This window comes from Neltuma alba, unplaced genomic scaffold, assembly GCF_004799145.2.
Source record: "Neltuma alba isolate B1F8T4 unplaced genomic scaffold, ASM479914v2 tig00010776_pilon, whole genome shotgun sequence".
Lineage (NCBI taxonomy): Eukaryota > Viridiplantae > Streptophyta > Magnoliopsida > Fabales > Fabaceae > Neltuma > Neltuma alba.
Genome location: NW_021635597.1, coordinates 76630 through 103567, shown reverse-complemented (window position 1 = coordinate 103567; position 26938 = coordinate 76630). Strand labels below are relative to the sequence as shown.

The following is a 26938-nucleotide window of genomic DNA, read 5'->3' as shown; positions in this document are numbered from 1 at the left end:
AGCTTTCAACTCAATTTCTCCAATTTTTATAAACTCATTAAAATTTCCTCTCTCATCTCCTCCCCTTCATTTCCATCAAACCAAATATATCATTAAGCGAATTTTAAAATCTTAATACTATTTCCTATCCTTAATATAAAAACTAGTTAACTGATTTGAATAGATTAAGAAAATCAATTAAATTAGTCTTTTGTAATAAATAAATGTTATCTTCTTTAAAATACTCTTGTTAATAAAAAATATTAGTTAGAACTACTATTTAATAAAATCTTTAACATTTGCAACTACTGTAAGAACTACGTTGAAAAAATATGAATAAATATGAGAAACAAAATGTATTAGAGTCTTATATTTAGGATCAAATTGAATGTCAAAGTAACTCTTATATTAAAAATTAGAAGTAATATAAATTAAACTTCCCATTGAATTGCTTGTGAATGTCAGAGACACTCCAAAACAAATACATATATGTGGTTGTGTCCATCCATCACCTCTGCTTGGAAACTATCTTGTTTCTTTCCTCCTCTGATCCTTCACAATGATATACTGGACCTTCATAATCATCTTCCTTGCCTTCTTTGCTTTCCTTTTATACACTAATATCGAGAGACTTATCTCTGGCCAAACAGTTACTGAATCCTGCGGACATGTGTTCAACGCCTCCATCACAAATAGAAACTATCCCTTCAATAGTTGCAGCGATCCGAGTTACGAACTAGTATGTGAGAACAACAGAAGTGCGTTGTATTTAAACTATGGGAGGCACTTAGTAGAGGCCATTTATGCTGCTAACTCCGCCACAACTCTCCAATCCATCACCGCCGGAGTTGACAACAACAACTGTTCGGCGATCTCTCGTCATTCTCTCACATATCACAACTTCAGCCAAGCTTTCACAGCCAAAGAGACAGAACTAGACTCCAAAAATTACAACTTCAATTACTATGTGGGAGGATTAGTGTTTGTCAGCTGCCAACATCCACTCTCTCCTGATCTGCATACGGATACTGTGGAACCTTGTACGAGTGAAGCGCCAAGAACGCGTCATTCTTATGTGCTGCCGTGGCATGCAAGGGTGTCTGATGTGGAAGAGTCCTGCAAAATAGATTTGATGGTGAAGGTGGTGCCATGGGGACCAATGACATGTAATGAGAACTGTTCATATCCGAAAGTTCACAGCCAAGAGGTAAAGGGGATACACATCACATGGCGACCAAATCGTTGTGGGGAGTGGGAAGGAGAGAAAGGTGACTGCTGGTTTGAAGATGCCACTAATATGGTTCTTTGTCGAGACCAATACGCAGAATTTTCTCTTCCCTTGTTTCGTGGTGAGCTTCATTTAGATTAATTAAGACTTGGGATATTTATTCTGATGGTGATCTAATAGAAAGTAATTACATTTGGAATTTTTTTACCACGCAGGCTTTGCAATAGTCGTGACTTCTATAGGTAAGCAAAGCAAAGTTTTCTTCTTTATGGCTTCTTTAATTCATTATTCATGCCTTGATTAATTTATCATACTTGCAAGGTTAATTCCTAAAACATTTATTGGATGTATGGTTTCGTTTTATTTTATGTGCTTTTTACTTTACACTACCTCCAATCTTTAATATAAACACTAGAATATTTAATTTTGTCCTGAATATAAAACCTCAATCCATCTTATTTCTAATATTTATCTATTTGCCATCAAGTAATCCCTATAGTAGTTACATATATTAAGAAGTTACTATTAGTGGGTAGTTCAAGCACACATAATTAATAAAAATATTTTAAAGAAGACAATATCTATTTATTACAAATAACTAACTCAACTAATTTTCTTAACAAGGATCAAAAGTAATATCAAATAGATATGTTAGAAGGGTTTTATTTTGTAAAATACAAATATATTTTTTTTAGGGCGGTCCAATATTAATTTTTTAACTTTGCCTTTTCAGGCTACAATATTCTATCAACTGCCAGACGTCTATTCAACATGACAGGATACACAAGCTCTAATTATGAGGGTTTAGGTCTAATATTAATTGTTGGTTTAATATGGTGCTTAACCTAGAATCTTTGGCACTATGGGTTTTCTACTCCAAGCCACCCTTGATTGGAGAATTTTAGAAGTCGAGGAAACGTAAACGTAGTGATCAATGCCTAATCAAGGTCTCAATCATTCTGCTTACAAGTCATAATTATTTTTTAAAAAAATTAAAAGAAAAGGGGAGAATATAAGGTCTCAAGAAAAAAAATATATAATTACTAAAAATCTCAATAACAAATGAGTATTTTTTAATCCTAAAAATTGTCATTGCAAACTATTCAATTATGAAATTTTTTTAGTGATGATATTCCTTCTTTGGGACCTTAGAGCAATTTTTCACTAAAAAAATTAACACCTCAATTCCATAGGCTCACCCAATTTCTAATTGAGCTGCACGAGTCCTCGTAGTTTTCTCAATTATAATGTCTTTTTTTTTTCATTAGGTTTAATACCCATTGGTCCCTAAGATAATGGATAATATTCTATTTGCAACAGCATTAGTGACTATTGTGGGGGCTGACAGATTATGATTAGGCTGTGACTCAGCATATGCATTAAAATTGCCACATAGTCTAAACCCCTAACCAAACTATCACTTATAATGACCAAAAATGCACCTGCCTGCAAAATTTTTATCAACGTAAGACCTCTCCATTCCTCTGCATTTTCTTCTGGCCATTTATCTATTCCAAACAGTTTGATAGCAGACAATTAATGACTGTAAACAATTAGGCGTTTCATAAAGAATGCAGTTCTTTTTTTTTTTTTAGCAGAAACAGTAGTCCATTTTATTGATTATCAGAAAAAGTAATACAATCTCGAATAACCCTGTAAAGCAAAAGACAAAGAGCTCTAAGATACAACAAAGGAAGTAAAGACAGGAAAACTAGGAACAACCTGACAGAACAAAAAGGCAAAAGAACACAAAAACCAGAAAAAATTACAGCAAAATAAACTCAGCCTATCTATTAATTTCTTCACACCAGCAGCAGTGTTAGGACTTTAGAGATCATATCTTAAAACTTCCATAAGAGAGAATGGTGGCTTGTCAAGCCATCCCTGCAGTACCATATCCCTCATCACCATAGCTGCAATAAGATCTGTAGCATTATTGCCCTTAAGAGAGACTAAGGACAGCGACCAGTTTTTGACAGAACCCCCAACCTCCAAACACTTTTTCAGCAAGTCAGTGCAGTTCCACTCACAGCCCCTTATGTCGCCACTTCTCAGCCTCTTAAACAACAATTGAGAGTTTGTCTCAATCACAACTTTACCATCACAGAATATGTCCTTATCATGAAGAGCTTCCATAAAAGCTAAACACTCAGCCATGAAAGTAGAGTTAGCTTCCACCATCTTTCCCACTCCTCCTAGAAACCTTCCTGCACTATCCCTCCCAAGCAAACCAATGCTCGCACACTTCCTGCTAGGACAGAAAGCACCATCGACATTAATCTTGACAACCCATGCCTGAGGCTTTTGCCAGTATAGTAATCTGTCATCCGAATCAACGATCCCTTTCCTTCTTTCCTTCCTCTCCAACTGACTCTAATATTCATTGGCCAATCTAATAGCTCTAGATAAACAGTTCACAGCATTAACGTCAACATGCTCAAAAACACTGTTACACCCTTCCTTCCAAATATTCTAAGCATAGGCAAGCAAGCAAAGCAACACTATAATCATCTGACTTCATTCTCCCTGGCAACCACCTGTCCATCCTAACCATGCTACCCTCCATAAACCTCATAGCCAAGGGAGAACCAAACCAGCACGATTGAGCCCAAGAACATAAAAAAAAAAAAAAAAAACAGCATGCTCAATGGATTCAACACTCCCCTTACAAATGCTACACATTGGATTAGTGGTGCATTTCCTTTTAAAGAGCTTTGCCTTAGCTTCCAGTGCACCATTCATTGCTCTCCAAAGAAAGTGATTAACTTTTGGAGCTACTCGAATCTGCCAAATGCTATTCCAAAGTCTCCTGGAAGCCTTATACAAACTGCTAGGCCTCTCCTCCACCACACTACCCTCCTCCCTCTTAGGAGCCTTTTAACCCAGCTTCACAGAGTAATTGCCATCCCTACTCCCCAACCAAACATACTTATCAACCCCTTCCATAACAAGTAGCCTTACCATGCTAATCCACTTCTTTTTCTTATCATCCAACATATTTTCCACAGAACTAAAGTTCCATTGTTGATCAACAATTATATTAGCTACCCTCATTTTCTTCATATCATCCGAAAGTATCCTCTGCTTCAGACAATGGCCCTTGGCTTCAGGCAGCCATTTATCCTAAAAAAGACTAATTTTAGCACCATAATAAACTTTCCAAGTTAAATCTTTTTGAAGAAGCTGTCTACCCTCCAAAATACTCTACCAACTCCATGATGCCTTATTACCCCTCTTGGCTTGCATAAAGTCAGAATTTGGGAAGTATCTACCGTTTAATATCTTACACCACAAATCATCTTGATTTTGACATAACATCCAAGCAGTTTTAGTAGGCAAAGCCTTATTCATTTTCATGAAGTCCCTGAAGCCCATACCACCCTCCCCTTATCACTACACATACAACTCCACGACTTCCAATGAATTCGACCTTCCATCTCCTTTTAGCCCCACCATAAACCCGAAGTCATTCTATCCTTGGGAAATTATGACATGTAATTTTGACAAGAGTGATAGAAAAAAGAAAGAGATGGAAGGAGAGAAAGAGTTGAGAGAAGAATCCAAAGGAATCAAGAGGGGAAGGTAATAGGAAACTGAGAAACTGAGAAACGCACACCGAATTACTTCATTGATGTTTACAGATCATTATCTGAATACAAGATAAGTGTGGGTCCTATTTATAAGCTCAATACCAACTCTAGTTTCCTAACATGTTCACAAGTCCTATTTCCATCACGCACATAGTCACAATTACACAACAAACTACTCCGTTTGAGGACCCCAACTATACACAGCACATAAGATTCAATAGGAATTGCACATTTTAGGATTCCCAATAGGTAATTTGTAGTTTAAATCCAATTTTATCTTTCTACCAGAATAAGTCTAATTCTATCAGTCATATGGCAAACATGCAATTGTTAATGGAAATTATTTTTTTGGCACCCAGCTTCCACAACATAAAAAATTTAATAGTAAGTCCTTGAATTGAATTGGACTGAAATTCTCTGGATATTTTGTTTTATTTTGCTTCATTCTTTTCATTTAGTTTGCCTTTTTCTTTTATCCTTTTTTGTAGCTATCCTTTGGTTTGCAGCAAAATTTGCTTTGGGATTCCCAATTGTTGTGGGTTTTCTAATATATAAAATGAGAAGGAGGCATTTATCTGAGTATGATGACATTGAGGATTTCCTAAGAAGTCACAGCAATTTAGTGCCCATTAAATACTCTTACTCTGACATAAGAAGAATGACAAAAAATTTCAAGCACAAGTTAGGAGAAGGGGGTTATGGTTCTGTATATAAAGGAAAGCTTCGAAGCAAGCGTGATGTGGCTGTTAAGCTATTAGGCAAGTCAACAACAGATGGGCATGATTTCATCAATGAAGTTTCCACCATTGGAACTATTCGTCATGTAAATGTGGTGCAATTGATAGGATTTTGTGCAGAGAGAAGAAAGCAAGCTCTTGTTTATGAGTTCATGCCAAACGGATCTTTAGATAAATACATACTTTCTGAGCATGAAAAATCATCAATAAATTATGAGAAGATCAATGAGATTTCTTTAGGGGTGGCTTGTGGGATTGAGTACCTACATCAAGGCTGCGACAAGCAAATCCTACACTTTGACATCAAACCTCACAATATTCTTCTTGATGAGAATTTTTCTCCCAAGATTTCAGACTTTGGATTGGCAAAACTATATCCAACAGATAAAAGTATTGTGTCTCTAACTGCAGCTAGAGGCACAATGGGATACATGGCTCCTGAATTGTTGTACAAAAACATTGGAGGCATCTCACACAAGGCTGATGTTTATAGTTTTGGGATGATGCTGATGGAAATGGCAGGAAGAAGAAAGAACCATGATGTTGTGCAGAATTCATGGCAGACTTACTTTGCGAAATGGGTTCATGATCAGTTTGAAGAAACAATATTTAAAAGCAATGCCACAGAAGAAGAGAAGAAGATAACCCTGAAAATGATTACAGTTACTTTTACTTGCATACAGCTGAGCCCAAGTGATCGCCCCTCAATGGGCAGAGTAGTGGAGATGCTTCAAGGGGATGTTGACGGCTCAGAGGTCTTCAGAGCATAGTACGAGTGACTGTTCAATTTAGCGTAAGGCGTGTGAAAATGAAATAATATTTGTAAGAAACAAGCATGATCTATCATGAATTTACGTTGACGGATCGAACTGCCAGGCACATGAAGTAGTGCATCATTTCATGAGCCATTTTGTATTCAAAAAACCTTTTTTTTGGCCAGCAAGTATCTCCCCCCTTAGGCTGGGGGGTTTTGCCTCAGAGAAGATGCGGTTTTCAAAATTAGCCTTTTAGATATAAGATATCTATGCTATATATATATTAATCTAAGAAATATTGCAAAACCTGACTCTAGATCATTTTCTTATGGTTTGAAAATTTTCACGCATTAGTTTTGCAGTGTACGATTCCAAAGTAAAGGAATCCCCCTCCCCTAAACACCAGGTTATTGATCAATGCATTACACACATTTCTTAATTTGTGGACATTAGGAAGTGTTCCCAAATCCTTTCACAGTAAAAACCAAAATCAGCTGTATGGAACTGAATAAAGTAATCAGCCAAAAACGCTCACCTATTCCAGGGTGCTGATTGCAAACTCGGCAATATACAGCTGTTCAATTCGTAGCTAGGGTTTAATCAGGTTCTTTTAAATTGGCAATTGCTTGAAATGACCCGGTAAAAAGAGCATTGTCCCAAATCCTTTTTCCTGCCACTTCACGGAAGCAATGCTCTTTCCTCCGCATGCGAGAACGAAGGCTCCAAGGACAAAGGAAAACTAGTGCGACGTTTAAAAAAAAAAGAAATAAAAAACATTAATGCGAAGTGAGGCTCTTTATGCATAGTTGCATACTGATTAATTGGGCTTTCTTTTCTTCTTTCGATAGCCCCAAATCAAAGATCCAAACATGCTCGTAAGTACCTGTCATTTGTGGTTAGCCTAATCTAAGAAGCTCAGAGGCCTTGCACGGAGAACTGCAAATATATGAATTCCACTTTACATTTCAAACTAAACCGACGTTTGGATGAAACCAAATCATGATTTGAAAAATAATTTCTAAAAAATAGATTTATAAAGAATAGATTTTGTGAAAAAGTAATTCTGATAAAGTGAGAGTGTTTGGATAGTTGTTATTAGAAGCATTTTTTATATGTACACATTAGTAAAAAAGGCATAAATTAATATGATAATTACATAAAAGATAAATTTTATAATATATTTTAATTTCAAGGAATAAAATTGTTAATAATATATTCTTTATCAACATAATTAATAATATATAAGATAATATAATTAATAAATAATTAATATGTGTATGTATATTTATAAAACATAAGATTAAATATTTATAAAAAAATAATTGATGGGTGTTAAAGTTATATTATCGTTGAAATCTACTCTGACAGGCACAATCATACTCTTCAATTTAAACCAGAAACATAATGGATTCATTTCTTTTGAAACTATGATTTTGGCCCAAAACTATAGTTTGTCAAGCATGAGCTTGGCGTCGGCGGTGTTCACAACTAGGGATTGAGCTGCCGCTGGTCATTTTTTTCCCTTCTTTTTAATCGTCTTGTCTTTGTTTAGAAACTCCTGCGTTCTGCTATCAAATTAAGCTGGGGATTGCTAATAACATGAAACCAAGCATTCACGGGGGAAAAAAATTCGAAGGAGGCAATAATGTTTGTGTTATTATGGTTTTGTGAGTATAATTTATGAAGAAAACACCTTTAGGGCAACAAACATAGTTGAACAATATAATTTCGCAAGTCCTGATTGACCCTATGCATAATGCGTTCTTATTAAGATATATGTGAACCAAGTTCAGTTAGGAGTCCTAGGATTCCCATCCCTGTTCATCATATGGGTGAGATATCTTTATTCCAATGTAAGATAATTTACAATAGGGCTGTCATTGGTTATGCAGTAATATTGATTACGTGTCAATATGTGTTCGGACTCGTGGCTTGTGAGAGAGAAGGGGGTAGAAGGTGAGATGACAGGGTGTTCATGAAAGGCGAAACTACAGTGACAATCTAAATAAACATTCTACCTTGGGGACATCAGCCTCCCCCACATGGTACATGTTTTAGGTGTACTTGATTTTAGGTAACTAGTACTCCCTGTTTCAGTCTGATGGAGAAAGCTTCTTTTCTGGAGAAAAGGGAAAATTCCATCAAAGAATGAAATTACAAAGGGCATGCGGACCAAAAAACCTGAGCATATCAGCTAATTAAAGCAAAAGAAAATATAAGTAAGTTAGAGACATCAAAAGATGTTCAGTATGTTAACAGCCCGTCTAGTGGGACCGGATGGTTCTCTAACAAAGCATAAGATCTCAAATAATGAAGATGTGATGCTTCTAAAACCACGTTGGTTTCGAGACCCCCACGTTGCAAATTTGACAGATTTAAGTATTCTAGTAGGGAGACCACGTGTGTTTATGTGTGTGTGTGTGTGTGTTTTTTTTTTTTTTTTATAGATAATTTGTTTTGGTTGCTGACATGAAGATTCATTGTCTCTGCAACTTTTAATATTGTCACGCCTAGTTCACATCTGCTGTCACTTGTGTCTAAAGTAACAATGATTGTCTGATCAATGTTAGTGTGTGCCAATTCTTGTTACATGCATCATCCTAAATACGGATTACGTCCTTTTTAATTAAAGTAAAAGTACTTTTGCCATGGGCATAAAATTAAAACATAATGAACCATGGGTTACTCAAGAAGTTTAACTTGAAGTGCGAAGAACTTCATATTATTAATGGGTATGGTCTTGTCTTGATAACAAGTAGCATAAACATGTTGATACACTAGAACTTGTTATCAAATGCTACTCATTTGTTGTAGGAAATTTTGTTAATTACATTCCTTTATATTAGGTTTCGTGTTGTCTTCTCATATGCTTTTAAACTTGCAGAATATTAAACATTTACATCATTGATCAGTGAAGCCAAATGGCTGGAACTGTTAGCTCCGAGTTGGAGACCCCAGAAAAGGATCACCTTATTTACCGATGTAAGAAATGCCGAAGAATTGTAGATTCAGACGAGAATAGCGGGGAAAAGGAGAAGCAAGTTTCAAATGGAAGAAGAGAAATGAGAACACAGAAAAACAGTCAGTGGACTGTACCTCGGTATTTGTCGAGCCCAGAAGTAGATGCAAACAGGTTTTCGTAAATTTCAATCAATATATTATCCAGTTGCCATAAGATTTTCCTTTTCATTCTTCACACTAACTCTGTATGAGTATTGCTTCACTTGGCAGTTGATGAGGGCCATGTAGAGGAAAAACTTTTCTGTTTGGGATGCAATGCTCGTTTGGGTTATTTCCACTGGGCAGATATGCAGTGTAGCTGTGGAGCATGGGTGAATCCTGCATTTCAGCTGCATAAATGCCATTTAGATGAGTGCTATATATGACTCAATCGCTTCTCAGCTTCCCCATAATCCACACCTGAGGCTTGGAAAAACTCGATAGTAGTAATACCTGAACATCAGTAAGGAGCTTTTCCTTATGGATTATGGGAGTTTTAGAATATGGAATTTTGTACAGCCACAGGTTTGGTCTCCTGCACCACCATAATAGAAAAAAGTTAGTGCGCATTTTTTTTGAACAATTGATATCTAATTTAGACATTCAAAAGCTATTATTACTATTTTGTTCTAAAATATAGCATAAGTTCCCCCCATGCCTTTTTTTTATAATTAAATCATTTAATTTTGCTCTGTTAGAACCGTTAAGTCTTATAACTTTTTTATGTGCTAACAATACCAATAAAGCAAAATTGAATGATTTAGTAAAACAAGAAGAAAACATGGGTACAAGTCTTTTTTTGACCAGCAAGTTTTTACTACAAGTCTACAACATATTATACAAAAGTAAGAAAATAATGAAACATATACATAAAAATTAAATTTGAAATCAAACTAATTTGAAATGTAACTTTTAATTTCATGATTTTAAAATTAAATTCGTAACTATAGTAAGGAATTGGAAAAAAAAAAGGACCAAAATCTAAAAAATTGTCTTTTTTAAGTATGCCCCTAACTAAATAGAGATATTTCTGAAAAGATCATTTGTTTTTTGTTTTGAAAGATTTTGAAAAAGATTATGAAATTCTGAACAAATTTTCCATCTCACACGCATATCATATCCTGTTACAAGCAATGTTTTAAGAGCCGGACTAAATGTCAAATCAGAAAGATCAACAAGTTATGAGTTAAACGGTTAGATTGGTTAGACCATTTAATCAAACCATTAATATAATAATTAGATAAAAATAATGTTACATAAATATCTAATAATGTATATAAGAATAAAACATCAAATAATAATTGACAAATTAAATTATAAAGTGATAAAATAATTTTTTATGATTTTAATTACAGGCATGATTAGTAATAAAAAACCAAAAGAATGAAATTAAATATATAAAAAATTAATTTTAAAAATACAGTAAATTTTTAAGATGTATCCAGCGGATATGATGTGATCTCACAATTAATTCAATGAGCTCTCTTCAAAATTAATATTAAAAAATGAAAAAATAAATAGTATAAGTGGCAAAAACAAATCGATTGGATATATTATATCCACGTTTAATTCGTCTATCTCACTTCAAAGATAACATTGAAAAAAGAGATGATATTATTAGCCTTCAAAATTGGTTCTCTTCAGAAATTTTTAAACGCATTTCATTTAATAAAAAGATTTTTTAAAACAAAATATTTATTAATTAGCTTGTTCTGAATGCACCACTCACTAGGAATGCTGAGGGCGTTGCGCTCTCCCCCCCCCCCCCCCCAAAAGCGGCTGCTTCTTCATCTTCTGTTTCTCCCGTTCGACTCTCTTAAATTCCAGCGATGAAGAATGGCCCTGAGATCGGAGAAGGACACAACGGTTCTTCTTCCATCTCAATAGAAGAATCGATTTTACAGATAAGAGTTTCACCCCTCTTCCTTCTTCAATGAATATATCCCCCTATTTCAATCTTCATCTTCTATCCTCGACTTCTTCTTCATCCTCCTTCTTTGATCTTCGTCCCCGTTCTGTATGAGACTCAATACCCCGTTCTGTAATTTCGCTCCTGCGAAGTTCGACTTCCACGTTCTACCGATCTCTGCGCCTCTGCCTCTGGACGGTAGCCGTCGTTGGCGGCTGTATCTGCATCTCTGCCACTCGTTGTTGCGTCCTTTTTATGTCTCCAGATTCTCGCCGTCGAACGTATCAGATCTCAACCTGACTTCGGTGCCCTGCGCCCCCGCCTCTCCCAGTTAGCCATCTACTTCGTTCTTCGTGAGTTTGTGTGCTTTTGGGCTTTGGCTTTAGGTTCGTCTTCTCTCCAGACTCCAATTTTAAATTCACTTTATGATTTTTGTTGAATATTGAATGTGTTTGTGTTTTAAATTGAGTACTGACTAATCCTAAGTGCTTGTGTGTTCGTGAGAAGATTAGTTAAATGCGCTCTGTATATGATTTCAATTTTCAACAGTAAATATTTAGCTGCTGGACTGGACCATTGGGTCGTAGAGTGGACTATTTCTGGTATGTGGTAATTGAAGAACCTTCTTTTGAAATTCAGAATCACATTGAAGAGTCTTATAATTATACTCAATTGTTGAACCATTGTTATTTCTTTCTGTGTTAAAGGTGACTTTGGAAAGCTTACTGTCTCATGCATGTTGACAGCAGGAGGAGGTGAATTGATTAAATAGAACTCTTGTAATGGTGAAATAAAGGCTAATTATATATTTAAGCGTAATCTTTAATGATTTCTTTTTTCCTTTCTAGTCACATCGATGGATTTTGCTTTCAATGTTTGATAGCACTCAAAACTACCCTTCTAGACTTGGCATTTGTCATAATGACTACATGTCCTATAAAATTTGCTGTTCCTATGCTGGCAGCACAATAATATTAAGTGTTTGTATGTGGTTGAGTTTTTAAAGCCTTTTAAAACACAACGTTAAACAATTTCTCCCAGGCCCTTTCAACTAAATTCAGGTTAGGTTGGGAGATTGCAAGACAATGACCGTGGTAAAGAAGTCCTAAAGCCAAATTAGACTTGATTCCAAATAGAGTAAACATTTATCATGTCATAAGTCTGTACATGAATTGGGCATCTTTAGTTGTGGTCTACTTAAGTTACGTAATCTTGACCACCTCTTTCATGTTATCGTTTGAGGCTCTTCGAGCATCTTGGAAGAAGCAATTGGAATGAGGTGTTGAGACTTAAGACTTTCAAAATGAATGGAAATATGCATTACCTTAGGCATGCCTAACTAGCTTGCTTCACTGTCAGTTACCAACTTAATTACCATTGTTGTTTTCAAATGAATTTTCAATTGATGTTGCTTGAGCAATGAAAGCGTCTTCTAACCAAGCATAAAGCTGAGCAGACTAAAAAGGAAGGGAAAATCATGAAAGTTCCCCCCATGATTCCAAGTGGAACTTGAAGTGAAATTAGAGATCATGGCAATTCAATCCACCAGCAATTAAGCAAACTAACAACCATCAGTGAGACGGAAGCAATGACCCCTTAAAAATTCAACGCTACTAATAGATCTCTTATTTTTGGGGGTGGGGGTGGTGGTAATGCTGTTCTATAACAACCATCAGTGGGTATGATAAATTACCTGATAAACGCGGAATTTCCAAGTAAATCTTCTACTTGGAAAAAAAATTATTTTTTTCTGGTATGTGTGCGGTATGTTTAGGATTCTCGTTCTATATGCACAACTAAGATTTATGATTTTACACATAGGATTTTAGATCTTATGGAATGCTGTTCTATAATTCTATAAATAAGTTTGTTCATCTAGTTATGGATGAGCTAAGCAAATTTCATAAGAAGATTAACATGAATGTAATGTTTTTGAATCATATTACTGTATTAACCTATTATTTGTTTGACTAAATGCAGTGCTGCTATCTCCATGCTAGTCTCCCAGTGAATTACGTGGAGTCTTGCGTAAAAAAGTGTAGCTTCCCTGCTTGTTCAGTATCCTCTCTCAAGTTAGAACTTGACTTCACTCACCAAACAGTTCCTGGGAAGCAAAACGTTTGAAAACAAATCCCTTTTGAAATTTGTGGTACACTATGGCAGGCACACGTTCCTGCAACAACTGTAGGAAAACTTCTCTTGTTAGGGATGATGTGTCTGGGGATTTGATATGTTCCTTGTGTGGTGTTGTTCAAGAATATGATCAGTTTGAAGCCCATATTGGCGGCATCAATGGCCCACAAGGAACATTCATCCGTGTTGGAACTTCTGGTGGAGGTACTATATATAGTTACAAAGAAAGGAAATTCTTTCAAGCCCAAAGTTTGATAGATGAATTAACTTCTCGATTAGGTATATCTTCAAAAATGAGTGATATTAAAGCGATGATTTCTACCATCACAGAGGGTGAATTTGGGCAAGGTGATTGGTTTCAGGTTTTAATTGGCGCATGTGTGTATATAGTGATGCGAAAGGATAATCGCCCAATGTCTATGGCTGAAGTGGCATGGGCAGCTGGATGTGATGTTTATGAATTGGGTAGGATGATTAAACGAGTTATGATTTTGTGGATTTGAAAAAAATCAGATTTTCCAGAGTTTGATATCGTGCATTCATTGGAAAGGGTCCTTAAGATTTCACCATCTTTTGCTAGAATTGACAGAAGCAAAGTAGACAGAATTCGCAAGCAGGGGATATTTTTGTTACAGTGTGCAATGAGGTGGTTTTTGAGTACCGGACGTAAGCCACTTCCATTGGTAGTTGCTGTTTTAGTTCTGGTAGCTGAATTGAATCAAGTTGAAATTGGAATTAGCGAGTTGCCAAGGAAGTTCATGCTGTTGTTTCCACTTGTAAAACACGATACAAAGAGCTTTTAGAGAAACTTGTAGAAGTGGCACAAGTTTTGCCTTGGGGAAGAGATATCACCACCAGAAACATTGTTAAACATGCACCATCTGTAATTAAGTATTTGGAGACAAAGGCTATGTTGAAACCTGTTGATAAAAGGAAAGCCCCAGATCGTCCTGAGTAAGGGTGGAAACAGGCCAGGCCAGGTCAGGCTTTACTCTTAACAGGCCAGGCCTGTTTTGTAGTCTATAGGCCTGAGCCTGGCTTGTGGCCTGTTACAGGTTTATTTTTCAGCCTGAGCCTGGCCTGTATAAAGGCCTGGCCTGGCCTGAAGCCTGTTAAAAGCCTGTTTTTTAAAAAAATTCAAATTACAATATTTTTTTTAGAAAAAAGCTAAAATAAAAAAAGTATATATAATAATTAATTTTTTTAGTTTTATCTTTTATTTAAATTTTAGTATCATAGGTACTGTTTTAAATCTTAATTACAATTTATAAGGATATTATTGAAAACTAATTCGAATTATATGTTAAAATTTGGGACAAAACTATGTTTAAGTACCAAAAAAATTAAGACAAATAAATAAAAAAACTATTAATTTTACAATGAATAAAGAGAGTATCATAATTTAATTAATATAATACATAAGTTAATTAATCTATCATTCTTGGAACAAAAATTTTCTTTCCTATTTTATTTATATTTTTAAGATTTAAAGATCATATTATTTATTGATATTTTTATTTTAAATTATATTTTTATTTTTACTTGTCAACTAAACTTCAAAATCTAAGGAAGAACTAAGCTATTAACTATATATTAAAATTAAAAAATAAATTAAAAGTACACATTAACAATACCATTAACTAATTTTTTTATATATTATAATTATAAGTTTCTAACAGGCTCAGGCCGGCCTAACAGGCTTAACAGGCCTTTTAGAGAGCCTAAGCCTGGCCTATTAACTTAAACAGGCCTTCAAACAGGCCTGAGCCTGTCTCTTTTGAAAAACAGGCCAGGCCAGGCCAAATACAGGCCAGGCTGTAGGCCCCTGGCAGGCCGCCTGGCCTGTTTCCACCCCTAGTCCTGAGTCTAATTTGGGAGAGATGGTTAGTGAATGTTTAAGACAGCTCGATGAAAATGGACACAAGACTGATTCCATAAACCTGCCAAGTGATTCTCATTGTAGCATATCACAAAACAATATTCACTCTACAAGACCAAGTGCTAGGGATGCAAACAAACTGCTTTATTCACCTGAATGTTTATCCATGTTGTATGAGAAATCATCCGAGGGGGTCGATCTTCACGATTGTAGTGAGTGGTGGAATGGAAAATCAGAATTGAGCAAAAAGCTTGTGCTCAAACAGTTACTCGACAAGGATGTCGGATTCGAATCCATGCCACCTTCTTTTATTTCAAACTGCTTGAAATGTGAGATGAGAAGAGAGAAGATCAATGCTGCTAAGGTGCGTATAGAAGAATAATGCATCCATGGAATTCTGATTTGGGTGCTGATTGTTCTGAGAAAAAGTTCAAGAGAAGAAGAAAGCTTGTTGATGGAGTGATTGGGAGCACCTGATTATTGAGACCTTACTTCTTCACCAAGTAAAGGAGGAGGAAATTGAGAAGGGATACTACAATACATTGCTGGATTTACATGTGTTTAACTCTGGCATTGTATGAGATTTTCCTATTATTCTTACAACTATTACAAGCATGGGTATAATAATGGAGACGACTTTGGGTACCACCAGAAGCCAATTGGTTCAATGGTGGTCAGTGAAAAGGCCATGTCTGTGTTCAGTGATGAAAACCCTCATGCTTGTGCTATGATGTGACATGTATATATATTCAGTTTCATGTGTTCTTCCCCCCCCCCCCCCTTTTTGGAAGAATAAATTACGGTTTGCTTTTGTGTGTGAAATGCAAATAGAACCATTTGGGAAGCATCCATGGAGTGGGAACAAGGTAAGCTATATATAATGCCAACAGATGTAGTGGATTATTGCGTACGTATATGGTGGATGTTTGATTAAATTCATGTGTTATCTGATTATTAAAATGGTCAATCTTGCAAGGAAAGCTTGTAAACACTACACAAGTAAAGGTTAAAAAAACAAGCTCAGGAGCGCTATTTATATTTTTTTATTTGGTACTCTTTTTGTCCTTAATGTATGATTTAATTGGAAAGTTGATATTGATATTATAGATTTGACTTATTTCACATGTTTATTAATTTTTTCAAATTAACTTTATTGTTATTCCCATAGTAATAATAATAAAGTAAAAGAGATAGGAAAGAAAATTAAAAAATATGCTTAGGGTGTTTTAAAAAAAACAAATCATATTAACTAATGTAACTCACATTTTTACTCTACTCAAATTAGCTAATTATATCTTATATTAAGGACCATAAGAGTAATATTGTTTAAGTGCCACAAGATGTGATAGTGCTTGTAAATATTATACCTCCTGAGTCCTGTCTCTAATATAAAAGTTAATGGAAAAGTTAAATTTGGTTCTAAATATAATATTATAATTATTTTTGTCTCCCTTATTTATCTAAACCAAATCTATTGATTACATTACATATGTATGTTAAGGTACTTTGTATCAAGAGTAGTTTCAATCCAAATGATTTAAGAATGTATTTTAGAAAAATTATCACATATTTTTAACATACAACTAATTTGATTACTTTTCTTAATCTACCCAAATTAGTTAAATAGATATTATATTAAGAATGAAAGATAATAATATTTTAATGTCAACAGTGAGTTACCTCAGTGGCATTATGAGCTCAAAGCAAATTAAACTATAAGGAGCAAACATTATACTTTAAGATATCACTGCGTGTAAGTGAATGATTTAAAACGGTAAAAATGCCCCTGGGCCTTTCTTCTAAATAAAGAAGATATATAAGTATATATTTGTTTATATTTTATTTTAATTAAAAAAACTTGTTAAATATATATTCGTTCAACCCGTCACTGGAGATTACGCCGGCGACCTGGGGGTTTCTGGCATTTTTTTTTTTTGGCCAGGAAAATTATTTAAGGAAAGCGTTGGGATGGGATTTGATCCCACGGGCCAGCAAAAGGATAGACCACTGTTAGGTCAATAATAATTTCTTAACATTATAATGTAAAAAAAAGGGAAAATGACAATAAAATATCACTTGAATTCCAAAAAGACAAATAAGGCACCTGAATAAGCAAAATGACATATAGGGGACTGGGTACCAATCTGGAATTCAGATTTTTGGCCAAAAGACCAAAATGCCCTGTCTGAAAGTGAGAGGAAGGAGAGAGGAAGACACTGATGAAATACGGGAAGGAGAGAGGAGGAAGATGCTGATGAAATCGGGAAGAAGAGAGGAAGGAGAGAGGAAGACGCTGATTTTCGATGGGTTCCCACAGCTTAAAATGTTATTGCCTAGCATTTCTCTAAAAAATTTTGGTTCTGTCTCTGTTTTTCGCATAAAATCATTTTCAGAGAATGTGAAGCTGTGGGAAAGATGAACCTGTGGGAAAGATGAAGCGAAAATCAGAAAACAATGGCAAGCAATTACGTAACGTAACTGCTGTCATATGCCTGCTGGTTTTTGGTAAATCCCACTACGTGAATGGTAAATTTCACTATACATGTAGTTAATTATGAAAGTTAATAGTTCAATGTTTATTGTGACGTACTTCAAATGCACGTTCACTGAATGATTTATTTATGCTTATAAGTTGCCTTTCCGGTGAAAACAGGTTTACAAAACCCATTGAAGAAGTAGTCACTTTCACTATAAAAGTTGTAAATCCCAGTATATGTTTTGTAAAATTCAACGTGAAATTTTATTGGTTTTTACAAACAAGTTGTTTATCTCTTGAAAACATGTTGCAAAACCCATTAACAAAGTAGTCACTTTCACTACAAAAGTTGTAAATCACAATATGTATTTTGTAAAATTCATAATTAACTACATGTATAGTGAAATTTACAACCACTATAGTGAAAATGACCACTTCTTAAATGGCTTTCGCAACCAGTTTTCAGGGGATGGGCAACTTGTTTCTAAAACCCAATAAAATTCCAGACTGAATTTTACAAAACACACAGTGATATTTACAACTTTTATAGTGAAAATGACCACTTCTTAAATGGCTTTTGCAACCAGTTTTCAGGGGATGGGTAACTTGTTTCTAAAAACCAATAAAATTCCATACTGAATTTTACAAAACATAGAGTGATATTTACAACTTTTGTAGTGAAAATTACCACTTCTTAAATGAGTTTTGCAACCTCTTTTCAGGGGATGAGCAACTTGTTTCTAAAAATCAACAAAATTTCACGCTGAATTTTACAAAACACACAGTGATATTTACAACTTTTATAGTGAAAATGACCACTTCTTAAATGGCTTTTGCAACCAGTTTTCAAGGGATGGGCAACTTGTTTGTAAAAACCAATAAAATTTCACGTTGAATTTTACAAAACATATACTGGGATTTACAACTTTTATAGTGAAAGTGACTACTTTTTCAATGGGTTTTGTAAACCTGTTTTCACCGGAAAGGCAACTTATAAGCATAAATAAATCATTCAGTGAACGTGCATTTGAAGTACGTCACAATAAACATTGAACTATTAACTTTCATAATTAACTACATGTATAGTGAAATTTACCATTCACGTAGTGGGATTTACCAAAAACCAGCAGGCATATGACAGCAGTTATGTTACGTAATTGCTTGCCATTATTTTCTGATTTCCACTTCGGTTCACTCCCTCTCTCACTACAAATCCTCTTTCCCACAACCAAAATCAACAATCTCTACAAAATGGTGATGCGAAGGAGTAAGATATTAGCATTTCCAACATTCTTTTTTGCTTCTTCCCGCATTTCATCAGCGTCGGTCTTCCTCTCTCCTTTCTCTCACTGCGTTGGTCTTCCTCTCTCCTTTCTCTCACTTTCAGCGTCTGTCTTCCCGCATTTCATCAGGGCATTTTGGTCTTTTGGCCGAAAATATGAATTCCAGATTGGTACCCAGTGCCCTATTTGTCATTTTGCTTATTCAGGTGCCTTATTTGTCTTTTTGGAATTCAAGTGGTATTTTATTGTCATTTTCCCAAAAAAAAAAGTTAATTTTTTTACTCTAGCTTTATCTCATGAAAACAATTTATTTGGGAAAGACAAGTCTTTATTAGAAAATAATAAGGTTAAACTTGATATTATAACAACACGTTCTTTCTTGATACATAATATGAAATAAGACGTAAATTAATTAAAAATGATCAAAATTTATCTAGAAATTATAAGTTTTGATTGAGAAATTATAAGTCTAAATTTGAGATTAACAATATGTTTTTTCTTGATAAATAACATGAAATTTAAAAAATAAAGAGATATTTTAATTTTATCATTTTTCTTTAATTTTAAAATTTCAATTTGAGTTCATTTTCCCCTCTTTCGTTTTCAATCCTTAACTTTTTAAATTAAGAAATTGTAATTTCAGCCTTTTTTTGGGTTATTTTCCCAAGGATTTATGACCAATTTTCTCTTTTTATTTAACCGTCAACATGTCTACCACTATCAAAGGAATTTAAGAAAAATTTGTAAGGTATGCATTAGGGTTTGATTCTAGTATATGGGCACCTTTTGGTTCAACACGTTTATCACGAAACTAGCTGGTCTTGTGCGCTTTACAAGTGTCGAGTTTATCGCGAGTTTGCGCGAGTCACTCATGCTTAGCTTTAGTCTTAGTATTATGGAGTCCAAGCGAGTTTGATAACAAATTAACACATTATGCAATCATAAAAACAACTTGCAAGACTGTTTTTTTTTTTCTTCTATGTATATCATCCCATTTGAGGCAATCATATCTGACATACTATCAGAAACCAAATATGAGCATAACTTTTAATAAAAATTTGAATTTTAGTTTATCACTACGAGAGACATATCTCTTTTACTAAATCTGATTCTTATTAATAAGGTAATTAAATCTTTTTTTAAAGATTTGATTATAATTCTCCCTAGTTATAACTACTCCCTCAGCTCACTATGGGCCTCAATTCCTGAATTTTTGATTTGTCTGTTAACTCAATCCTTTGTCTTTTTAATTTTTATATTATTATTCTTGTCGGTTATAACTTAGTTTCTTTATGGGAAAAATATTAGCAACATTGTTAAAATTGCTTGCAACTCGGTTTGGGTCTTTTTATAGATTTTAAACGAAAGATGAAGGACTGGCGAGGTTTCTTCCTAACAATTTCTTCTCCCGTCCATCCATTCCTTCATTCTTTCGTTTAAATGTGATAAAAATACCCAAGATGACTTGCAAGCAATTTTAACAATGTTATTAATATTTTTGTCACGTACGTGGGAAGTGGGTTATAATTTACAAGAATAATAATGCAAAAAACGTAAAAGAGTTTAGAAATTGAGTCCCATTGAGTAATAATTAAGGGATTGAATTATGAGTGATTCAAAAATTGAAAGATGAAAAAGATTAATTTTTCCTTTTTTTAGACAAGACAAGATTCTTCATCCTATGTAATAAATTGAGATATTAAGATTTTTTTTCTATGAAGATAAAAGTACATATTTAATTTTTTTCAACTTTATACAATGTTTTGATTTAATATATTAATTTTATAAAGTGATCGGTTTAAGAAGAGCACAAAATAGAATATATATGAACAAGGGTCAAGGGATGCAAATTAAAAATCATGAGTTTACCCTTATATTTGATATTTTAATTTGGTTTTAGCTCCATGTGCTCGTACATCATCATTAAACCCAAAACAATGAAACAAAGAGAAAAGTATAACTAAAATGAACTAACTTTAAACCACAAAAACATATATAGTCTGCATGCATATTAGGTGTAGTTTAATAGTCTGCTTGTGTTCACGCCACCGTCGGACTTTGACCCAAAAAAAAAAAAAAAAGCCACCATCGGACAATCAAATCTAGAAGATTTTTTTTTTCATTTCATTTTGTTTTAAGAACGATAGTTCTAGAGTCATATCTATTTTTTCTTTTTCTTTTTAAATTTCACTCAACATTACTGTTGCTCTATTTGCTTTTTAATCCTTGTGGTACTTTGTTGTTTTATTATATTTTAACTCTTTACTAAAAAAGTAGTCTGCTCCCGGTCAAACTCTAACAAAACTAGTCCTAATTAAATTCATTTATTTTAAATATATGCCAGCTAATTTAAATAAAAATATTAACAATAACAACATATACAGCAGATTTAAAGCTTACTTCAGATAAAAAGAACAAAACAAAGTTAAAAATACCAAGGATCTTCTGAGACGGAGAATCCTAGCCTCCAAATTTGTGAATTAACAAAGTTCAACTAGTAGTCGCTGGTTTGTGAAGAAAGTTCAAGATATAAACATCTTCAACATTCAGTCCCAAAAAAAAAAAAACATCTTCAACATATCCTTGCATTAGTTTTGAAAGATTTTGTACTGTTCTAATCCATAATTTTTTAAGAATCTTTAGAACACTTCTGAGCATATTTTTAGAGGAAAAAAATGCATTTTAACGAAAATAAATAATTTCCAAAGGTTTTTTTCCCATCTTTCTGTCACTTGTCTCTTTGTATAATTTTTTTGTCTAGAAAAGCAAAGTACGTCTAATATTATGACACGATATTTGCATAGTGCACGTGGAGGAAATGTTTGTGCATGTGCACGGTGGACGCGCGCACACATATTCATTTTATGGTTTTACTATCTTGCCATGATTTAGTTTTAAAGGGAAAATTAAACCCTAAGTCCTTATAGTTATAGTGAGTTTTGAATTAGGTCCTTACACTATTTTTTCCTTTTAAGCACTACTTATAATTTCAGCAGTTGGTCACATTGATCCTTCCGTCTTCAAAAACGTCAAAAGGACATAACGACATTAACTTGTTAAAGCGGATGATGGTTCATTGATCGGCTGACTTGCTGAAGGGCATTTTGCTGTCTCTCTCGCCAAATACGTTGCTGATCTCTCCCATCTATTCATTTGAAACAGAGGCTAGTTCACTCTGGTCTCATCCAGTGGTGAAATAAGATATTGAAAAATCAACATATTTCAGTTTTCCGAAGTCCTTACCTACACGTACCCAAATATTAACAAGATTTGCCATTGCAGACTTTTGTATGTAGATACAGGTTTTTTTTCATTCTTTTGGGATAAAGCCAAATAGGAGAAATCCATTTTGAGTAAATTAATAGACCAAAACAAAAATAAAATTTTCAATTTTCTAATTGACACCATGGCTAAATTATTACTTAATCAATGAAATCTGCGTGCCAGCTATCAAAAAGTGGAAGTTTTTTCCATTCTAATTCTACCCGTATTGATGTGAAAGGTTTATAAACAAAATAATGAGGAAAAATGAAGAAGACAGATAAATGTTAATCAAAATCTTCAACCCATATGTGGTACAAAAATTTTGGTCTCTAATAACTTAACAGCATCATCTAGGTACTGGTCTCTCCGTAGCCTACATAAATCTCATAACATTCAACTATAGTAATGCCAAGCCACAACTCTGTATGTCCCTGTTTTTGGGGTCAAAAACAGAGCAAATAAAATAATGCTGTGCATAGTCTTTTTTAATATATTACGAAAAGCAGAGGTAAAAATATTAATTTTTCACTTTACTATAGTCATGGTGAATATTGTTTTGCATTTTTGATTGCCTTACAATGTTAAAATCTTTTCCACCTCACAAAAGCACTCAGACTCATCCTCTCGTTGACCACCACTGATGTGGGTATGAAGGATTTCAGGCATACCTGAAGTCTGCTATGAAGTCAGGTTGCCACGCGGAGGTCCGATCACGGTGACGGAGTCGGATCTGGGAGACACAGCAAATACACCGGAGGGAGAGTTTGGAGAGACGGAGAGAGAGTCTTGTGGAGGAGGAAAAAACGCATGATTCTACTGCCCAAAACTGATCCCTTTTTGATCAGTTTCGTAACTTCTTGTTTATTCAAACAAAAACCATCTCCTCTGTGCAACCGTTCCCGCCTTTTGGCAAAATATATGAAAAGGCAAAAATTACAGTTAGATACCCATAATTTTTGCTATTCTCATCAGGACCCCAAATGTTAATTTGGGCTTGGGTCTAATCCACCAAGGGTGGACTGGCCCATTTCCTTACATCTCCCACTCACACTTGGTGGATTAGATGTCGCGGGTCTAGTCTCTTCACCTTCCCTCAATTTCATACTTAGTGCTTTGCCGTGACCGCGTGGGCATGACGTCTTCGCTTGGGTCCCTGTACTAGAAATCCCTTTTAAAGGATCAGCACAAGTCACCCTCTCCTTTGTGTAGCTTGAATTTTAAAATTATGCCTCAGATGTCCTAGATTTACTTATATACACTTTTTCATGGTAAATCTAATCCCTCTCGAGTCAATAGTTGACTCATATTACCTTTCTCTGATGTCTAGTATCCACACTTATGACCACAAAATGTCATAAGGGACATGTCACAGACACTAGCATAGGTGTGTATATCACAGTCAATCTTCCTTTCGCCCAAATATCACTTTGAAATGAATCAGTCGCTTTCTTAGCATACTACCTTAGATCGCATCAATCATGACCATAGGACATATGCCAAAGTAGCAGTCACTGAAACATATCTTCATGATATTGTCAAAGTCAAAGGACACCAATAGGAGGATAATTCCTCCCTGGGACTCACACAGCAATGAAGCAGGGATCTTTCACTTGCTTCCCTTTTGCGGTTCTCTCAGCACATGTGGTATGAAACACATGCTACGGTGTTACTCTTTTACTATAAGAGCGTATGTCGATTTAGATTTATTATCAACACCGTACAGACTTAGGTCCAGACACACTCAGTATCTAAACCCAAATTCTTCAACTCTGCTCATTGTTATGACGTCGACGTTGAAGAGTTTGTTGTCTGGCTACAGGTATTATGGAAGTGGGATTCCAAACTTCGATCCAGCTTTATCAACGTGGATCTCATCTTGACTTGCTACACTTTAGTCAAGGCGACATAAAGTTTGTGTTTCTTCTCTACCATATCAGCATTCATTGCTGCTTTACTGGTGAACACAAATGTCTCATCTTTGTTCACTCCACCTGAGTGTCAAAGGCGGTTGCCCGTGTGAGAGAGCCAACCTTTTTAACCTGTACGACATACTAGACATTGTATACTTTCAGACAGACACATAAAGTGATAACGAAATATAATTTCATTAATGAAGCATTCATATTACACTTTACGTATGCCAAGGGCTTGTACATGTTCTTTAAAAACTCTTTCGCCTATTGGCTTTGTCAGAGGATCTGCTACCATACATTTGGTTGAAATGTATTGTACAGTAACAATCTTTTGTGCTATGTAATCTCTAACAAAATTATACTTGATGTCAATGTGCTTGGTTTTGCTGTGATACTTAGGATCTTTAGTATAGGCTATGGCTGCAGTATTGTCACAGTATACCATCACCGGATTGGTACTCTTGTTTCCAAATCCAAGGTGTTCTATAAATCTCTTCAGCCATAAAGCCTCTTGCACTGCTGCAGTGCATGCCACAAACTCAGCTTCCATTGAATGTAAGGCAATGCACGTTTGCTTCTTGCTACTCCAACATATGGCGCCATTGTTGAGCAAGAAGGTATAACCTGAAGTTGACCTTCGTTCTTCTTCATCTCCGCCTACATCAGCATCGGAGTACCCAACAAGACGCAGGTCACCTCCTTCGTAGCACAGTGCATAATTGGAAGTGCCCTTTAAGTATCTCAAGATCCTCTTCACTGCTTTCCAATGCTTTTCACCGGGGTTAGACTGGAATCTGCTCACCAGTCCCACTGCATAACAGATGTCTGGTCTTGTACACATCATTGCGTACATCAGACTACCAACAGCACTGGCATATGGAACTCTTTCCATCTTCTTTTTATCAGATTCGGTTTTGGGACACATGTCAGAACTCAAAGCCACTCCAGTGGCAACGGGTGTACTCATGGGATTGCAGTCTTTCATGTTAAATCGCTCAAGAATCTTGTTGATATAATTCTCTTGTGAAAGAGAGAGGATTCGTTTTGAACGATTTCTTTGGATCTTAACTCCAAGTATATACTCTGCTTCACCCATGTCTTTCATTTCAAAATTCGACGAAAGCCATTCTTTAATAGCCATCACCGAATCTAGACTATTTCCGGCTAATAGTATATCGTCTACATATAAGGATAATATGACAAAATTACCCTCAAACCGCTTAATGTAGACGCAGTGGTCTTCCTCTATCATTTGGAAGTCATATGAGGTTATTGCTTTGTGAAACCTCAAATACCACTGTCTGGATGACTGTTTCAATCCATAAATGGACCTTTTGAGTTTACAAACTTTATTTTCTTTTCCTTTTTCAATGAAACCTAATGGTTGTTCCATATAGATTTCTTCATCCAGATCACCATTCAGAAATGCGGTTTTTACATCCATCTGATGTAATTCTAAATCTAAACTGTTTACTATTGCCAGAATAAGTCTAATAGAATTGAAACGCACAACAGGTGAGAATGTATCTTCATAATCTATTCCTTCCTGTTGTGTGTACCCCTTTGCCACTAATCGAGCCTTGTATTTGTCAATTGATCCATCCACTTTTCTTTTAATTTTGAGAACCCACTTGTTCCCAATGGCTTTACGCCCTTTTGGAAGATCAACTAACACCCAAACTTGGTTCTTTTTCATTGAGTCCATTTCTTCTTCCATAGCTTTCATCCATTCATCTTTTGCAGGACCTGACAAGGCTTCTCGTACAGAACGGGGCTCATCATCCCCTTCTGGAGTAACTAAGAGAGATTCGCCTTCTATTTGAAAGCGTCTTTTGGGAACACTTTCCTGTTACTCCTTCTGACGGGAGCTATTTGCTTATCTTTCTTTCTTTGTTCAGGTCTTGGTGTTGACCTTTCTTGGCTCCCACTCAGATTGACACACCTAGACGATTCTGGTCTGTCAATTTGTTCTGTACTGACTTGTTCCTGTGTCTCATAAAGAGATACAGTGCGGTCAACATCTCCTCTTTAGGAAATTCAGTCTCAATGAATGTGACATCTCTTGATTCCATTTCAGTCACTGTTCCATCTTCGTTTTCACCTATGAAAACGTATCCTTTGGATTGTTCAGAGTACCTTATAAAGATACACTTCTTTCCTCTAGGACCCAATTTCCCATGCTTGTGGGAATCATCATGAACATATGCCGCTGACCCCCAGGGTCTTAGGACACTTAGATCCGGTTTGCGTTTTGTCCATAATTCATAGGGTGTGGAAGCGACTGATTTTGAGGGCACACGGTTAAGTATGAAGGTTGCCGTTAACAAAGCATCACCCCAATATGAAATTGGTAGGTTTGCTTGAGCCATCATAGACCTAACCATGTCTAGAAGAGTTCTATTCCTCCTCTCAGCCACTCCATTCTGTTGTGGAGTGCCAGGGATAGTCAGTTGTCTAATTATCCCTTTTCCCTCACAGAGCTGTTTAAATTGATCAGATAAATATTCACGACCTCGATCAGTACGTAATGCTTTAATTTTACTATCTATTTGATTCTCTACCTCATTTATGTATCGTCTAAAGCACTCAAGTGCTTCAGACTTATGCGAGATCAAATAGACATGACCATATCGTGAAAAATCGTCAATAAAGGTAATAAAATACCAAGCTCCGTGTCTCGCCCTCACACTCATTGGACCACAGATATCAGAATGGATTAATTGCAATGGATTTTCAGCTCTTGTTCCCTTACCGAAAGGTTTTTTAGTTGCCTTACCAGCTAGACAATTTTC

At 35.3% G+C, this 26938-nt stretch overlaps 3 protein-coding genes across 3 annotated transcripts in view; all 3 read left to right on the top strand.

The window, feature by feature from the left end:
• Positions 1 to 9855, top strand: part of LOC114758949 (probable inactive dual specificity protein phosphatase-like At4g18593) — a 60000-nt gene extending 50145 nt beyond the window's left edge. Inside the window, exon 3 of the mRNA XM_028948052.1 lies at positions 9521 to 9855. Coding sequence (XP_028803885.1) covers positions 9521 to 9675 — 155 coding nt within the window. The 3' untranslated portion in view covers positions 9676 to 9855. The remainder of the gene's footprint in view (positions 1 to 9520) is intronic.
• Positions 409 to 6512, top strand: LOC114758941 (rust resistance kinase Lr10-like). The gene is made up of 3 exons (XM_028948043.1): positions 409 to 1328; positions 1423 to 1449; positions 5286 to 6512. Exons 1-3 carry the CDS (start codon positions 539 to 541, stop codon positions 6302 to 6304), a joined length of 1836 nt encoding a protein of 611 aa, XP_028803876.1. The 5' UTR covers positions 409 to 538; the 3' UTR covers positions 6305 to 6512.
• Positions 9856 to 11302: 1447 nt separating the features above from the next.
• LOC114758956 (plant-specific TFIIB-related protein PTF2-like) overlaps positions 11303 to 26938 on the top strand; it is a 49626-nt gene continuing 33990 nt past the window's right edge. Inside the window, exon 1 of the mRNA XM_028948054.1 lies at positions 11303 to 11800. The gene's annotated coding sequence lies outside the window, so the exon portion shown is untranslated. The remainder of the gene's footprint in view (positions 11801 to 26938) is intronic.

What these genes read in the sequence shown, in the direction of transcription:
- LOC114758941 (XM_028948043.1), top strand. Translation starts at nt 539, where the DNA reads ATGATATACTGGACCTTCATAATCATCTTCCTTGCCTTCTTTGCTTTC. An exon ending in TTCTCTTCCCTTGTTTCGTG is followed by an intron (nt 1,329 to 1,422) that starts GTGAGCTTCATT and finishes TTTACCACGCAG; the next exon opens with GCTTTGCAATAGTCGTGACT. An exon ending in AATAGTCGTGACTTCTATAG is followed by an intron (nt 1,450 to 5,285) that starts GTAAGCAAAGCA and finishes CCTTTTTTGTAG; the next exon opens with CTATCCTTTGGTTTGCAGCA.